Genomic DNA, 17,248 nt, shown 5'->3' with positions numbered 1-17,248 from the left:
CAGACAGTGAGTAACAGATGAAGCACACATAGACAGACATATTACAGGATTAATTATACACACATGTGCATGTGCAACAGACCATACGCAGACTGGTGATTCTCTCCTGCCGAGCAGTTGCCAGCTATTTCCATTCCCGTCGGTCTCTAAATGTATTTTCTGTGTTCTTGAACCAAACGACCGGGTAGCTGTGTACGTGTTTCCCATTAGTGTGCCTACGAAGAGGCCATTATCCCCACAAGAGAAGCACCTCACGGCGCAGATCCATTTACTACTCTTCGTCACCAGATTAGGGTGACTCTATGAAAATAATCTCTTTGATAACAGCATAGCCTGATGTTTTAGCTAGCAAACAATGGAGACATGACTTGCCGTGTCGTGCTGCATTCTCTGCTGGGGTGGCGCAAGGAACGGGTCGGCCTTGAAGTCCAGTAGTAGATCGACAATACTAACATAGCCTGGAAAACAGCAAGCAAACAAAAAATACAATAAACACCCGGGCTGTGCAAGCAACACCTTCTGCATTGCATCTGAGGTCTGGCGGATATCCAGCAAGTATCAGCAACTTTTCATCAGATATCGTTATACTACGTAAGCGTGCAATTTGACGAATGTACTGGACAGTGGACACTGAGGACACTGACTAACACAATTACCTTGCTCCGATACATCTGCTCCAAAACACTGATCTGTGATTGCACCAGAGTTGGGCAGGTAAAGGTGACAAGGGAGATGGAGCAGCTGCGGCCCTCATTTTGAGTTCATTGAACAGTGAACAAGTCTCCAACAGCTGCTCCTAACCTTGATTTGACGATATGAGCTTAGCGGTAGTATTATGACTTGGTTTACGTCACTTGCAAACTAAAGGCACCTTACCTGACCTTACTCCCAAGCTATACCGGTAGCAACTGAAATCCAACCCCTGAATCTTGCGCTCAAGTGCAGCACCGATTCTAGCGGTCTCTATTTCGTAGTGTTACTGTCCCGAGCTGAGTCTTTGCGATGCGAGCGGACCGCTCAGGGGTCGGATTTCAGTTGCCAGCACTGTACTTTGAGTACATGCATGGAACTGTGCATCACCATGCTCAGCAGCCGGGCACTACACTCACCACCAGATCGCACACACGTCAGCCGTTATTCATGCATTGTTCATCAGGGCCAAGCAGCTCCTGCGCGTATCAAGGTAGCACTAAAATCTTACCAGCTGCGCATGCCAGCTGCAAGGGGGAGTGAGTGGCCGCTGCTCCGACGTCCTGCGACAAATACATCTCCTGCACGCAGCCTTCGACGTCCGCGCCAGCCGACAGCAGACACTAAAAGCCACCAGCAGACGATAAACACAGCACACGCATACATCTATGAGTATCAAGACGGTGTGTGTGTGGGGGGGGGGGGGGCATGCACCCTTTGCTGTTTGGCAACATAACGACTGGGGGCAATACCAACACCACTGCTTGCATTGACCCATGCAGAACTATGGATTGATGAACGCAGCATATTCTTACAAGCAACAGGTGATTGCTCCACATACAGTCCAATACGTAAGCATTTCTTTCTTCTAAAGTAAAGAGGTTTGTGCAGGGTGAACACCTTAGCTAGGAATGTAGGCAGAACGAAGCAAGCGCACACTGACCTTGACGATGTTCACCTGCCTCTTTGCAACGGCGAAATGAAGAGCTGTCCATCCCCGGAGTGTCGGCATGGCAGCTGGGCTGGTGCGGCTGGGCCGAGGAACCTGCAACCACATGGACATCATTGTGTACATATGGATATTGTGGTGTGCAGCGGAAACCTCTCCAATACACACACTCTGCAGGGACTACTAGGCATGCAGGTGTAAAGTTTGGAGAGTATCTTGATACTAGTAATACAGGGATGAATTTATCCTGTATCGCATCGCAGTTTGCGATGCAAAATCGATCTACTGCTACTCAAAAAGTCACCGTGATCCGCAGAAAACTGCGATACATACAGACTATCCATGCCTATCATGCGCTGTCAAGTAGGATGCATACTGTGCAAAGAAAGTGGTGCAGGCACTCTCAATCTGCGTGCACATGTATGACTCAGTTGTTTTTTTGCAAATGGGCTTTCAGCATCACTCTCAAGAAGGACAATGTGGTAAACACCCAACCTCCAAAGAAAAATGCTAATCAAAATCAAAGACTGCTACACAGTTGTGATTTTGTATAGCAGAAACTGCTATGCAAAATATGACAATAAATTCATCCCTGTTAAATATCATCATGAGTCATAGTGACCTTATATTAGATTGAGAGTTGCGATTAAGAAATTGTCCCGAAAGTGGCCATTTTAGAGAAATGTCTGCTAAGGGAGGTACCCATAGCACACTCTAAGTGCACATTGGCCGATCGGCAACACACAGTGGGCCTTACCGAAACGTTCAGCTGATCCGGCTTGTGAATGGCTAGGTATTCGGCTTGAGCTTCGTTTCCATCCATACACGCCACCATAAGTAGCGTTAGACCCTGCAGCACAGTGCCAGCAGAGCAAACAACACGGGATAACAAATTATTGTAGACCTACACAAACAAGGCATCCTGACACGAGTAGTGCAATACAACACAATACAGTCATGTACTGTGATAATAGTGTCACATACACAACAACCAGAGACAAGAGGAAAGCTTGGTAATACTAAACATTAGTGCTGAAACGATTATATCGATTACTCGCTACTTACTCGATAAGAAATAGATCGAGCTGTTATTTCGATTTTATCGGCTAAATGAGTAGAATGGTACTTACGCTCGGTACGGGATTTCCCCCCTTTTGGGGGTCCCACAAAGCGACACGAATATGCACATGACTGCACACTTGCAACATCGGTGCACGTGTAAATGTACAAGCGCGAACTGAGAAACATCGACACGATCACCGTCGTCGTCTTTTCAGCTGCCTATTTTTCTTACACACAGCATGCAGGACTGGCAGGCTCAGTATGTGTCTACACTAGCTGCAGGGGCTGGAGTTCCCTCCACGTGCGAGTAGCCTTGAGCTAAAGACAGTAAAGTGATCTTCAGTTTCGTGTTTTCGTTCTGTCGACGGTTCCCGAACCAGTTTACTCGACGACGAGCTAGGCCTGGCGTCTGGGCCTATTTTGAGCATAGACAGAAAAAGCAACTAGTTACTTGTTGGCGCACCTCAAGTCAGCTCATCCCTCGAAATCCGCCTATCTGCACCCCTGGCCGGCTTCTCTGACTTCATCGTCGGAGTCCGCGAAGTCACAGGCGAAGGGCACCATCAGCTCTTGGGTTGCAACCAGTGTGTCGCCTCTGTCTTGTCTGTATTCGTCTGGTCAGTCCAAACAGCTGACGAACTTGTTGCGGGATCATCCGATCTATGCGCCTGCTTTCCGTCATTGACGATGTTGCCTTGTTGGACTCGTAATTTTTTTGAAATTCACAGAATGTACAATCATGTATATGTACTGATGTAGTTACAATACTAATCGTTTAGCCAATTAGCCGATCGTTATGGTATCAGCTAAGCCACTAAGGAAACAACGTAATCGTTTCAGCACTACTAGACATAGCCTGTAAAGTGTAAAAACAATTATAGTCATCCAGTACATAGTCATCCAGTACATAGTCATCCAGTACATAGTCATCCAGTACATAGTCATCCAGTACATAGTCATCCATCATCACATTAGCGCATGTCAATTACGAACCGTACGAGTGAATGTAATGATTGGCAGCCAAACACGAAGCCATCCAGAGGATCCTCCACCCTCAAATATTGACTCTGTACATGAACCGCTCAGATCATCTATGTTCTATTGGAACGTAAGCCTCTCCCAATCCCTTCGTTTTCTGGTCTCAACTGCAAACTGGACGCACATGCATTGACCAGACACGACAAGTAAAATCAATGCAGGATTGCAGGGGGCACGAACAGCCAGGGCAAGAAATACTGTAAAGCGTCTTACTGGTTCAACGCCAGGAATACATTGGACAAGGCGCTCACCTGTGAGTTTCGCACCATCACATTGTCGCTGTAGAGCTTGAGCAGGTGTGGTACGGACTCCATGGGCGCATCGCGAATAGACACGAACAGTTCATCGGTCTTGAGTCGACACAGGGCCAGCTCGGCATGATCAGCACCCTGTTCATCAACTGGAACATGATGCCATCCTGCAAAGGGCCTACGCACATTGAAATACAAGAGCACATAAAATACATACAGGAAGTGGATACAGATCCCATTGTATGTCATAATATAATGACTCATTTGTTATGCCACATATAACCTGAATCACCGCACTACACCTATTTTCCAGATTAGTCTCTATAATTACATGTGAGCTTTCTTTTTTTATGGCAGCTTAAGCGAAGGCTATATACCTGCTTTATGCAGGTTGATGCCAACGCGAACAAGCAAAATAATAATAATAATTACATGTAGATCTACTACTAAGCCTGTATAAATCCACATAAAGAGATAGCCCATGCATCAGCCTACACACACTAGGTACTACAGTCGTGGCCAAAGAAATCCAACCCACGTGCCGAAAGCAGCGCCAAGTCTCGCGCGGCCCCTGTGGCCCTCAGATCGGCTTTTGAAACATGCATGATGTACATGTAATTGAAATGGAAACGCGGCGTTACTTTTGACTCGAGGGTCGGATTTCTTTGGCCACGACTGTAGTGACTGGTTTCTCATTGCATAGCCTGACAATGGGACAAGTGTTATAAAGGCTAATGACATCATAAATCTGCCAGACAGTACCTGAGAGCAAATGACGGTGTCACGATGCCGGGAAGCAGCAGCTCTGCAGCCAGCATGACGTCCTCCTTGTCCACTAGAGGGCAACAGCGATACTGCGCGTACATTGCCGACAAGCGAATCCAGTCCACCACGGATGGCAGGGTCTTGCTTGCTCTGAGATCAAGGAAGAGAACATGATGATGAATGAACTCAAATCAGACTTGGAAAGTTCCTACAAACACCAACGAGACTATGCACACACAATGTCAGTCCCATAGTTACTTATTGCCAATATCATCGATTCCGTCAATAACAATTCCCAAGTGAAGATCACTAACTCTCATGCAGTGTGTTTAAACTAGGGGTGAAACGGTTCCATGTTTTTCATGTTCGGGTACCCGAATGCCAGCATAGTTTCCCACGGTTCGGGTATCGGTTCCATGCACTCTTTTTTCCAGACCGACCAAATGCATCCGTGACAATTATTTTCAAGTTAGAAAACATTTTTACGAGCAAGATCGAGACATCGGAGAGTCCATGTGCGAAGAAGGCACGCTCGTAGTGACCAGGATCGATAGAAGAACCCGTTGGAAGGGCGGTGATCATAATGTACAATGTAAGACATTTAAAAATCTTGAGTAGACTTGGCGCATGGCGTGTACATGTATTTGTACAAGAACGAGATTTTTCGAGTTTCGGTTCGAAATTTTACGGAACGGGTACCCGATTCTTTTCAGCTGGCGGTTCCAAAACCGGTTCCTTACCCGAACCGTTTCACCCCTAGTTTAAACCCCTCACACAGAAGCATTGGACATTTAAAAAAAAAAGAAGCAGGTCCATGTTTTACCATAGTGCATGCAATCAACTGAGCAAAGACGTACAGTGATTGTCCTATCATAGAGATAATAACGGTTTGTCACAAGAGAGTGTGTATGATTCTGTCTGTCCTTTATTAAACAGTACCGGTGGAAGCAGTTTGGGATTGGTCCGGCCACACCATAGCCATTCACACATTGTGCATGATATGGCGGGTGCACATGATCCCCTCACGTGTTCGTGACCGAATAGTTGGTCCGGCCATGGCCTGACTAACCGGACCGGTTCCGCCGGGCACCTGAAAGTGCAACGTTGCTACTCACTTCACGTAGGACGAAAAGAGCAGCATCTGCTGATCGTAGGCAGCGCCGGTGAATCGCCGCGACGAGACAAAGTGGAAGAGAGCATCGACGCCGGCGCGACTCCACGCCGGTAGCTTTCCCTGCATGAAGCTGGGCTGCGAGGGCAGGATTACCGACGACGCTCCGGAGGGTTGCATGCTGCGACGACGTGGCAGTGGGGAGTGAATGTAAGGGGACATCCCCTGATCACCGGGTGACTTCAGCTCCACGTACGTCTGTATAGGAGAAAACAAGGTACAACAGACAACAACGAGAGTGTCAATACTGGTCCAGGGTGGTGGTTTGGTTTGTACATCTACCCGCTTTAAGGGTCGCGTTAGGTGACTTTCATCTGTGACAGAAGTGGCATGAAAGTAACCAACGGCTGAACGCTGGCCTTGTAAATTCATATTACATTCAAAGTATGGGAGTTTGGAAGGTGTCCTGAATCAGAAGGTAAATTTCGTATCATGTCCATAGTACTGGAGGTTGGAAGGTTTCCAGAATCAGAATGTAAAGTGAAGTAAAGTTTGCCGGATTCGCGGCTGCACCACCACACGTGTTGTGGAACACATGAAGCACAGACGTTCCAATCGGTGGGCCACCACTTCGCCCCCACATACCCTAGTGCTGAAAGCAGACCTCACAAGTGACGGTCAGGGCAGACACGTATGCAGCCATAGCTATTGTTTCTTCCTACCTGAAAACCCCTACACACACCAGCCTAGGGTTGTGGCGATTTTCGTGTAATGAAGTGGCTGCAGTGGAGCTTGCGTACCTTCTAAAGCCGAACTATTCTTCCTACCTGTTCAATCAAATCCCAAAGCTTGTCCTTGGACTCGACTGCTGCAACCGAGGCCGACGGGAACCTAAACAGATCACCACTAGACTGCAGGGAGTTCAGTCGAGTTGCTGATGCGCGGCCGCTCTGGTGACCAGGACTACCGACGGCTGAAGAAGTAGTGGAATCAGTCGTCTGGAAACAGAGCAACAGAGTTCGGAGCACCGGTATATATTCGTCATAACACATCAGTGGCAATTCCAAAATGTCGTATATGAAGTAGCAGTTGTCAGACGACTGGTTAGTATGAACCTGAAAGCAGTAACTAGTGTTTTAGTGTACTAGTACTAGTACTACTGATTGATGACTAACACGAGAAGATGCTCATGATCATGGACTACAGCAGAACTGGTGGGCAGCAAAGAGTAGTGTGTGCCGATACTATACATACTGTGTCAACTGCACGTAGACAGCAATGCATGAGACACTAGAGCGGCCTAAGTGGCAACGTTGATCCCCCCCCTCCCCCCCCCCCCCGCCCCTCCAGTTCTTGGGTACCCAACAGTAACTCACTGCACTACAATTATGCAGTGCATACTACAATTATGCAGTGCATACTACAATTATTCAGTGCATACTACAATTATTCAGTGCATACTACAATTATTCAGTGCATACTACAATTATGCAGTGCATACTACAATTATGCAGTGCATACTGCTTACATTTGACGCTGCCGACGGTGCGCGTGGGTGCTGGTTAGCTTTCCACGAGTCACGGTCAGATGAAGATAGGCTCAGCGACTGCATGCTGGATTCCCACGGGTGTCTGACTTCTCCGAGCGCGTGACCGAGCTGCGACATGGACGACGGGCTGTTCGAGATGGGCACGGCCTTGGGGGTGACAAGAAACGGATGCTGTTGCACGATAGACCAGATCTCAGGTGAACAACTGACTGCATAGTCCAGTGTGTCAACACTCAGTACCTGTGTTGCTTGCAGAGCATCACGCAGCGGCACTCGGCTATCAGCAGTGGATGCATTAGATAGCGATACTGGCGTCGACTCGCGCGATTCTTCGGCTATGGATCCGCGCAGGCCGGCAGTGGGACTCCGGCCACTCTCGGCTATGACCCGGCCGATGATCTGCTGGCCAAGGTGCTCCGTGGCGGCGGTTAGATACACGGCAGCGCAGTCCGATATGACCGCGGCCACCTGCATGATGTGCAGCCACTGATGTATGCGTGACACGGGCAGTACCAGGTCACAGCGGTGGCTCTTGGATGTGCGCGAGCGGGCCGTGTTGGCCGACACTGTGTAGGCTAGCCGAGCCTTGATAGCTGCCGCAATGCAACCTTCGGCAATACTGGCCGGTGCAACCAGCATTATAGCCGTGAGAACTTCATGATGGCTACAGTACTGTATGGAATTTGATAACGATCGTGCCTGGCACATCACGCGGTACAGAAAGCGGTTCAGGAACAGGCCGAGGCGATCCAGCGACCTCGGCGGAATGCTATGCAGCAGCGGACTCTGCGAGCCGCTCGACTGGCACAGGCGGTACAGGTGCTTGCGTTGCCACGGCGATCGGGGAACACCACCGCCGCCGCCGCCGGTCGACGTGGTGGACCGTGTCGGCGTGATGCCGTGATGCATTGCAGCGCTGGACGGCTGGCTGGAGACACGGTGATGCACTGCAGAGCCGCCGGTGGGTGTGCTGGCTTGGGGACGACCGCCGACGGGTGCAGACTCTGAATAGTACAGACAAGAATGGGCGTACGCGAGGATGTGTTTGAAGAGTGTAATGTAAGTATCACACACATGCGGGATGTGTTTGAAGAGTGTAGAGTAAGTATCACACACGGATGTGTAACAGCAGGTTTGTCAATAGATGTGTACAGGTCAATTTCCTGGTGATTCAGAACCGGTGGGAGCAGAGACCTTTCATGCATTTACTAGTATAGTACAGTAAATCTGTCAACTTGGATAAGGCAACCACCTGTCCTAGAAGACCACTGAACCCAGGACCAATGGATGCTAGTTCCAGTCAAATGACCTGGCTACGGAGACCACCTGGTAACAGAGACCGCGTTTTACAGGTCCCTTGAGCGGTCGTCTTAGACAGGTTTCACTGTATTTGTGGACGAGATCAGACTATCGTACAGCAACATTCAACTCACCATGGCGTGTGTGCGTCATTGGCGGTGTCATTCCACGGGCCGGCTGCGGCGTTGTGCCACCGGGACCCTGATTTAGCGGGCTGGCCCCGCGGGGCAGAACGTCCAGCGTCACAGAACCGGCCTCGCCGACGGAGCCCTCGTGTCGATGCTGACTCATCGGGTCGTTTGTCATTGCGCTGGCATCGGCGAGCAAGTTGTCTTGGCTGGCCGCGGAGGGTGGCGGCGGGAGGTCCGAGTTGTTACTACCTTGCGTGCCTGAGCCATACGGAGAGATAGAACACATTCTCTACACAACCCCTTACAACTAGTTGTTGTCTGAGGATCGTCTTAACGGAAAGCTCTGAGTTACGACTAACTCAGTTTATTGTTCTCTTCGGCTATTTGTAGAACCTACAACTATTCTATCAGATGCACAATGTAACAACTGTGCTGTACCATAGAATGTGGGAAACAGAGGTCTGTCGGTCAGACTTCTTTTAAAATGACACAAGGCAGAAAGATGTCACTCAGCACCAACACCACGCACACGCTAGGAGTGCAAATTTGACAGCAAAGACAACATTTACACGCCGGATGCACGTGTGCACATAGGTGTGTGAGGTGGCGCTGATATCTGCTAGCCCGTACTTGGTTCTCGTGCCCACCCGAAATGACTGTATTCCATGTTGTTGTGTGTAGAGCTTCTACAATCCAACAGGTGCAACGCTGGTTTGCAACGATCTCACACGTGGGCGATGGAAATAGACCCATGGGTCCAAAAGGTGTGTGGGGGAGACAGCCCACAGCTACTTCACCCATCACCAGCGAAGACTGGTATGCACAAGCTTTCAAAGCATGCAAGAACTAACTCCTAACTTCGTTCCATGATGTGCTAGGAGAGAAAAGTACTGGTTGGACATGCGTGGGTGGCATCTGGGTGACACCCATCAATGATCATGGATAGACCGATGTTGCAATACCACAACTTGGGTAGCAGAGTAGTTCGAGTTCTCGTCACCTCCCTGTCAGTTCATATCGTGATTTTAGCAAACACTAGGGCAATGGTACATGTATCAGTTTGAGGGTACATTGTTTTTAGCTCTAATATCTGCATTGTGGCCATAGGAAACGTGAATCCAGTGCATCAAGTGGCGCTGCTACACAAGTGTAATACCCCAGCGAACGAATAGTGCCCATTGAACACCCTCAAGTAGAGCTGACTCATACAACAGGCAGAGAGGAACATTGCTACCTCTTGTTTGCGTAATAGTGGTAGAAACTGTGGCACCTGGCAAAAAGGGCGGTAAATGCACGTGCCAGCCCGCACACGCTCTCTAAGCTACAAAGTCGCAATCTGGCCAAGAGCTTTCCTTCTCATTCTCCTGACGATCATTTAGTTAGACTGTGAAACTCGGAGTTGGTGTAGCCACTGTTACCTCTCTCCCTTATGCTACAGTGGAATGGGCTGGTATGACTGCACTCATGCCATGCGCACACAATGCAGCAATGAGCACTTTCTTTTCCTTTTCATGCATGCAAGTCGTAGTTTTTCTCTACTCTAGTTGCAATACACTGCCAGTAGATCCCACCGCTGGCCCATCATCCCTGTGCCTTCCTTGTATTCGGAGACGACTATCCTACACAGCAGCATAACACTAGAAAGCCGAGGGTCACTTGCCTGTTTCACTGACTTGCTTATCCAGTGGGCCTGGGTGGGTCGTGCCAGGAACCAGGCCAGCTGCTGCTGTACTGTTGTTCGCAGCGACAGCACTCGTGGCGTTGCCGCCGCTTTGCATCGTTCCACCGTTGGCCTCGCTCGGATACTCGTCCGTGTTCTCGTAGTACATGTCCTCCGGCGGAGAGGTGCGTTCGCCGGAGGCGATGTAGCGAGGTGTGCTGGATCCAGACTGGCGCATTGCCGCGATAGCTTGCCGACTGCCGTACGATCTCGCCATGGAAACCGTGGGAGACGGGCCATCTTCATTGGCGACCGCGGTGGTGTTGCTAGCAGCAGTTGGCGCTAAGCCGTTGGATGCGTATCCGACGGTGGACGCGCCAGAGCCGCCGGTGAACGTCGTGAAGTTCCTCGTCTGCGACAACGGCGTGTTGCTGGCGCTGCGATCCATCAGCCTCTGCTCCAAGCCGGTGTTGACCGAGATGACAGTGCTGGCAGCCGTGATGCTGCTGGGCTGTGTACTGCGGGAGATGTGCTTCAGCCCGTTCACCGGCACCCGATTGCCAACAAACGACTCGCTGTACGCCGACTCGGTCTTGGCAACCGACTGCGGCGGCGTCACCATGGCAGCATGGCCTGTTCCCGTGGCAACCGAGCCGTTCATCACGGCGGCGGTGGTGGTGGTGGCGGTGCTTCCGTGCGTCTCTCCTAGTTCCTGTAGTACACCACTATCGGTGCTGAGCAAGGGGCGACGGTTGCGCGACGTCGGGCCCTGGAACTGGCGACTGGCACCCGACGTTTTGATATTCTCGCCACCACTGGCGATGGGAATGGTTGTACTGCTAAACACTGTACTGCTACCGTTACCGCTGCTGCTGTTGTTATTGGTGCTGCTACTGGTGGTGGTAGTGTTGCTACTGTTTCCACTGGCAGCTGTAGAAATACTAACGCTGCTACTGACAGTACTGTTGTTGTTCACAGCACTGACTGTGCTACTGGGGCCACCAGCTGCAACAGAAGCTGGCGATGATATGGCGCTCTCCGACGGCGGAGGAGGTCGGGGCGGCGGAGCATCCAAATCCACCACACTGCCCGATTCGCTGATCCCAGGCAGCTGTGAGCCGTGAGGTTGACCGCCAACCGGTGCTGCTTCTGGTGCTGAGGACGGTTCCTGCTCGTCTGAAAAGTAAGTAACGTTACTAGTTGTGCCTCGGTGAGCTTCGGACAAGGGTAGAACTGACGCTGCGCTGGCAGGTCGGTGCTTCTGTTGCATAGGCTTGGACGGATCCACAGCAGTATTTATAGGTTCGGGAGACCACTCGTCGCGATATGTGTTGTACAGCGCTCCCACTTCGTCGTTCTCCAGTGCGTCCGCTAGACGGCGTGAGGCGAGCGCTGCGGAGCTTGGACCACGGCGCAGAGGAGATTCCTGACCGCTCTCTGTGAGCTCAGGAGAGGCACTGTCCGCTGCGCCTTCTTGATGCTGGTGTCGCTGATCGTCGCGAGCACCGCGGAGGTCCGGAGTTGCAGCGGATGAAGATGCGCGAGATGTGCTCCGATGACCAGCGCTTGCGGAGCCGCCGCGAAATTCTATTTCGTCCCCTATAGCCGCTGGGAACGCCACCAGTTGGTCGTTGCGGTACCCATCCAAACCGGGTCCGTCCGCGGTGGTCGAGGATAGGTCACCTCGTGCACTGGACTGCGTAAAATCTTGTGTTCGATTCCCTCCCCTTGAAGACACCTCGCCTACTACTTGCCCGTCTGCGCCGGAAGCGGAGTAATTGCTATTTGCTGAAGAGGAATTCAGCGTACCTGCACGAGAGGCAACTGTACTGCCAGGCGCAGACGTACTGACTCTGTGAGCGCTGCTGCTGCTGCTGCTGCCGTGGACTGTGACGACGGTTTGAGCGTTCTGCTGCTGTTGGTTGTGAAAATGGAGGTGGGTTGGGGGTCCGCTACTAGCGACACTGTTCGCTATCTGCTGCTGATAGCGCTGTTGCGTGCGAGGACTAGAGGACGCCGAAGACGAAACGTAGAGTTTAGCAGCAGCGGGTCTGTAGTTGCTGGCACTGGGGGCACCCCTGCTGCTGCCAGGGCCAGTGGCGCCTGGCTTGTTTCCCGAAGGATCGGATGTCAATAACGAGCTAGTGGATGAACGTCCACTACCGGCAACACCGGTCCATCGTGTGGAGCGATGGTGACTACTCATCGGGAGTGGACGAAAGGCTCACACGAAAACGCTCGTCGTTCGAACTAACTGCTACTTTCACGACACTAGGTTGGCTATGTAGTTGGTGTAACTGAGACTCGTCTGCTTTTGGAAGAGCATTGACACACTTGTTACTGTTAGAGAGGGCTCTGACGAAGATTTCAGCTAGCGCTGTACCAGCGTGGTTATGAAGGATGATCGACGCTGAACGCCCTCGAGAGTTGAAGTGACTAAACCTGCTCTGCTCTCCGGCTCTTCGTCTGAAAAATTTCAAAAAGAGCACACCGGTGCGCGTTCGCGTGAGTACTGCCACTATCTCAGTATCTGTACTGTGTCAAGTATTTCAAAGTCGGTAGGTTGGTCAGGTAGCCTGTGTTGGTATGCAGGGTGAAGCAGTTTTGTCCAAGATGCCTCGAGATTGAGCTGTCAATACTGGCAGAAACGCTGAAAACCTGTGGCTACGCAGCGTAAGGTTGGTGGCGTAGCATTTGACTGACACTCGCCTTGCTCGGATTGCACAAGACATACTACTACTAGTAGTAGTTGCCTAAATGTTGGAGGTTTTCTTGATGTGTGTGTACGTGTGTGTGTGTGTGTGTGTCACTGTCAGATCGCGTGCCTAAATACAAATCTCTTGCAACAGCTTTGAACAGGCAGAGTACAGGATCTCGGACGGTGCAAGCACTTGACTGTGTGCCTGATCTGACTCGCCATTGTCGATGGCCCACTGTGACCATCTCTCAGGAATGACATAGTGCTGTCAATGCTGTCACAACGCCGAATTCCTTCACCGAGCTTCTCGCACGCTCCCTCTCGAGTCCGATCCGAACAGACCAGTAGATCTACACTGACTATAGACTGACTCTGTAACAGTGTTCGTGGCCCGACGAATTCGGACACTGCGCTTTTGCTACATCGTCCACACATGTAGCCTTGTACTTGTAGCCGCTAGGCTATGTAGTAGGTAACCGTCACATGTACTAGTATGTGTGGCTTCAGTAAAACCTCTCTGTGGCTTCTCTTTTACCATGTTTACTAGACAGTAAGAAGACCACTGTAGTCTGTAGCCATGTTACGGTGTAGTGACTAGTGGTGGTATGTACATGTATGACTGGACATGATGTATGCATAGTTGCATACCAACAAAATCAATACATCGCCGCACAGGTAGATGGTAGATACCTCCTTCACCTTTACGAGCCTAGATTAGTAACTGAAAGTCTGAAGAACAATGCTCCTTGTAGTCCTACACTACAGTCAGTACAGATCATAATAATTATTATCAAGTAAGTAATTAGTTAGTTCATGGTCACCTTCACACTCACAGTCACGACGTAGTGCTGAACAATCATGCACATGTCATGTACATGTACATCTGTGACGGACGGGACCGGTGTCGAATCCGAAAATAGGCAAAATGCCTAACACCATGTCCATGAACACCGAGCACAATCAGGTAGAGATACAATCATGACTGACAGACTGCACAATCATTGTGAGATCAGTAAACGGTCTACGAAATCCTGTTCGGCAAGTGAAGAGCGAGTCTGAAGTGAATTGAAGCATGGACGCTGCTAGCGCTGGTTGTGTGATACTGAACTAACGTGTTACTTTGTACAATCGTGATTGTAGCAGTGTAGGACGGAGTTGTGTTGGCATGTCATCGTGAAGGAGGATGACTAACGTGTTACTTGACATTATCGTTGTATTTGTTTGTGCTGTTATGTAGTTTGGCTAATGAAGGCGTGTCGTCGATGCCAGTACTCAATTTAAAGTTTCCCAATAGACGTACACTGATTAGTTCACAGCTATATTGTACATGTACATGATTGTACACACTGTGACCATGGTGACAGGGAGTGTGGAGAGTCCTGGTTGTGTACAATGTCATGTACATCCTCTTGATTCACTGTTCAGACAGTAGGTAATCTAACAAAGGCAATCTAACAATAACTCGCCGGCCCCAGACTGTAATCTGAATCCGAGCTTCAACCTTTTTAGGGGTGGTGAAAACCTAACCTAACCCAACTCTAACCCTGATCCCACCCCTACCTCTGACCCCCTGACACACACAGTCACGCCATGGCATGTACCTGCCTACAACTTAACGGCTTGTCCCTCAGAGTCCCTCTGGCTCCGGCTCAATCCTAGCCTTTGCTTGTGCATGTGGACAACTGGCAGACAACACGTGTTACTTTCGGAGAATCGCCATCGTCGACGCGTCGGAGACTGTCATGTCACTACATGTGCTAGTATTATCTACCAATGTCAAAATAATTCACCCCGCCCTTACGGAGCAGGGACGTAGCCGGTCTCAACGCGTGTTCTAGGATAACGGTTTGTGATGAATATCCAAAATGGCCTTTCCCAACTACTAGTAGACTGTGCTAGTCCAAAGTGCCTTCCCATGCCGCCTTACATGAGTCGCGCCAGGATTCTTCTCCCTAAAGATGATAAGCTCCGCTTTCTTCTCAATGGTCAAATCATCTCTAGATTCACTTCTTCGCTTCGCTCTGGCCTCCATCCTACGAATCACGACTTCTTCAAGACCTACTGAGACTACTGAAATTCTGACAATCTCCTCGATATGCACGACAACAACCTTGATTATGGCGAACACCGATAAGGAGGAAGCATTGCATGGAACACACGAACATGTACAATCAAGATTACTCTTGGTACAATGTGCATGTACATGTATGTACAGGTATATTAATTTTATAATTACGTTATTACTCTACTGGCCAGTGGACGATTTGTGGTTTGCACGTCACCTGTCATTTCACAGAGGAACCCGGGTATGCATTTGGGCCATTCTCATTATTAAATCTGTGTATCTTGAACTACTTCAGTATCTTCATCTCACTCTCTCACACTTTGGCTAACGTCGACGAAACTGGAACAAGGTCGGATCATACTTCTATAAAGATAAATTCACAATACCATTGACATTGTACTTCAGAAGTAACAGTAATATTTTAGATTCTGATTTCTGTTACAAGTACAGTATCTACTTGACTTCTACGGTATGATACTATCTGCTGGTAAAGAGATAATTATACGGAAAGGGCCTAATTGGTGCCTATCATACAGTCCACGCATCACCTGCAAAGCAAATGTGCGAAGTAAGTTGCGAACACAGTTTTTAGTTACGAATACTGTACTAGTATCAAGTATCTGTACAAACATTCCTACAGCTAGTCGTGTCAGTAGGTAGTACCAAGAGTAGATTATCTACTCTTGTTTTTCGATTTTGACAGCATGTTTTAAGGCGAGGACGAGTAGTGCTCCTGACTACAACCATAACCCGGTTGGCAGAGGCCCGGTCTTCCGACCATTTGAACCGTATTGGGAAAACCCAGGTTCGGACCCTCGTTACTCTAGCCTAGGGGTTGGTGGGATTCAGAAAATTCCTCGCCTTCTAACATGCTGTCAAAATCGAAAAACATGTTACCAAGCAAGGCTTCTGTGTATAATTATACCATTATCTACTCTTGCAGTCTTGGTACAGTACTAGTACTAGTAGCTACAGTACAGTCAGTCATCATACTGCTCCTGCTGTGACCTTGTTAGCAATGTTACTGTAGAGTGTAGTTACTGTTTTCACCAGGTACACGTAGATGGTTTACCCAAGGTCACATAGTAGTATGACTTGTGGCTGTGACTGACAGGGTCAGAGTGATGTGGACGCGACGGTACATGTTGCTCACTGCTTCACAAGTGTCTGCCGTATCCGATGAGTATTGTTGATTATACTCAGCGCGCAGCCCTTCTCCATCAGTTCTCAGGATATCGCCTATCGGATTAGGTATCGCCTTCTTAGTTCTACTGGGGAGGTGTTGGCCTGGAATGTGTCCAGTAACCTTTTGTCCTGACCGGAACCATGGACCACACTCGTACTGTACCAGGGTTGCCCGCTAGGTATGCACATAATACATGTACATGTAGGTACGCATGGAATCTAATCAGCCTAAAAATGTATTAGCTACTACATGTACATGTACATGACTGAAGTATTCTCATGGCCTTGTACTCTGGATACACTTCTTTGTCTTGGTCACGTCGGTCATCATCTGTACACACGTACATGTACATGTCCATTGTGCATGTTTGATTAGACACGCACATGTATTACAAGAATTCCTCGCAGGAACATGAATGCTTATCAAAGGGTATCTTCAATAATGTAAACGATTACATACTAAAGGAGAACCAGTTTTGTAGTCTGCACTTGGCCGCCAGTGGCCGGTGGTATGGTACATCATGGTAGGAGAACTAGAAGAGTCCACAACACTTAGGTGGTGACTGCAAGGAGGTATCCAGGATCAAGGATTTGTCTAGTGAGAATATAAAAGCAAGAGTACAGGGTTATTGTACTGTGCGTCTTGCTGAAAGTATTAAAAAGAGACAGAGAGTTCAGGTACTACAAAAGTACAATCAGTCATGTACATCGGATATGGCAATCCGTGTAGACTGACTGGGAGTATTAAGACTACCACTATTGTTGACTGGAATGATTGAATGATGTGAACGTACA

The 17,248-nt window shown here is 49.3% G+C and overlaps 1 protein-coding gene across 2 annotated transcripts in view; it reads right to left on the bottom strand.

The window, feature by feature from the left end:
* Positions 1-17,248, bottom strand: part of LOC135822558 (ankyrin repeat and BTB/POZ domain-containing protein 3-like) — a 48,250-nt gene that overhangs the window by 14,465 nt on the left and 16,537 nt on the right. Inside the window, exons 1-11 of one of the 2 annotated variants that reach the window (XM_065335360.1) lie at positions 10,506-13,238; positions 8,849-9,103; positions 7,395-8,419; positions 6,694-6,864; positions 5,871-6,124; positions 4,753-4,905; positions 3,991-4,168; positions 2,397-2,489; positions 1,634-1,735; positions 1,202-1,313; positions 373-458 (exon numbers count right to left, since the gene is read on the bottom strand). In XM_065335360.1, coding sequence (XP_065191432.1) covers positions 373-458; positions 1,202-1,313; positions 1,634-1,735; positions 2,397-2,489; positions 3,991-4,168; positions 4,753-4,905; positions 5,871-6,124; positions 6,694-6,864; positions 7,395-8,419; positions 8,849-9,103; positions 10,506-12,711 — 4,635 coding nt within the window. In that variant the 5' untranslated portion in view covers positions 12,712-13,238. Of the gene's footprint in view, positions 1-372; positions 459-1,201; positions 1,314-1,633; positions 1,736-2,396; positions 2,490-3,990; positions 4,169-4,752; positions 4,906-5,870; positions 6,125-6,693; positions 6,865-7,394; positions 8,420-8,848; positions 9,104-10,505; positions 13,239-17,248 lie in introns of those variants that run through there. The other variant, XM_065335361.1, reaches the window with a different exon arrangement.

This window comes from Sycon ciliatum, chromosome 8 (genome assembly GCF_964019385.1).
Source record: "Sycon ciliatum chromosome 8, ocSycCili1.1, whole genome shotgun sequence".
In the NCBI taxonomy this organism is placed as follows: Eukaryota; Metazoa; Porifera; class Calcarea; order Leucosolenida; family Sycettidae; genus Sycon; species Sycon ciliatum.
The sequence above is the reverse complement of the archived record's forward strand: the minus strand, read 5'-3'. Positions and strand labels throughout refer to the sequence as shown.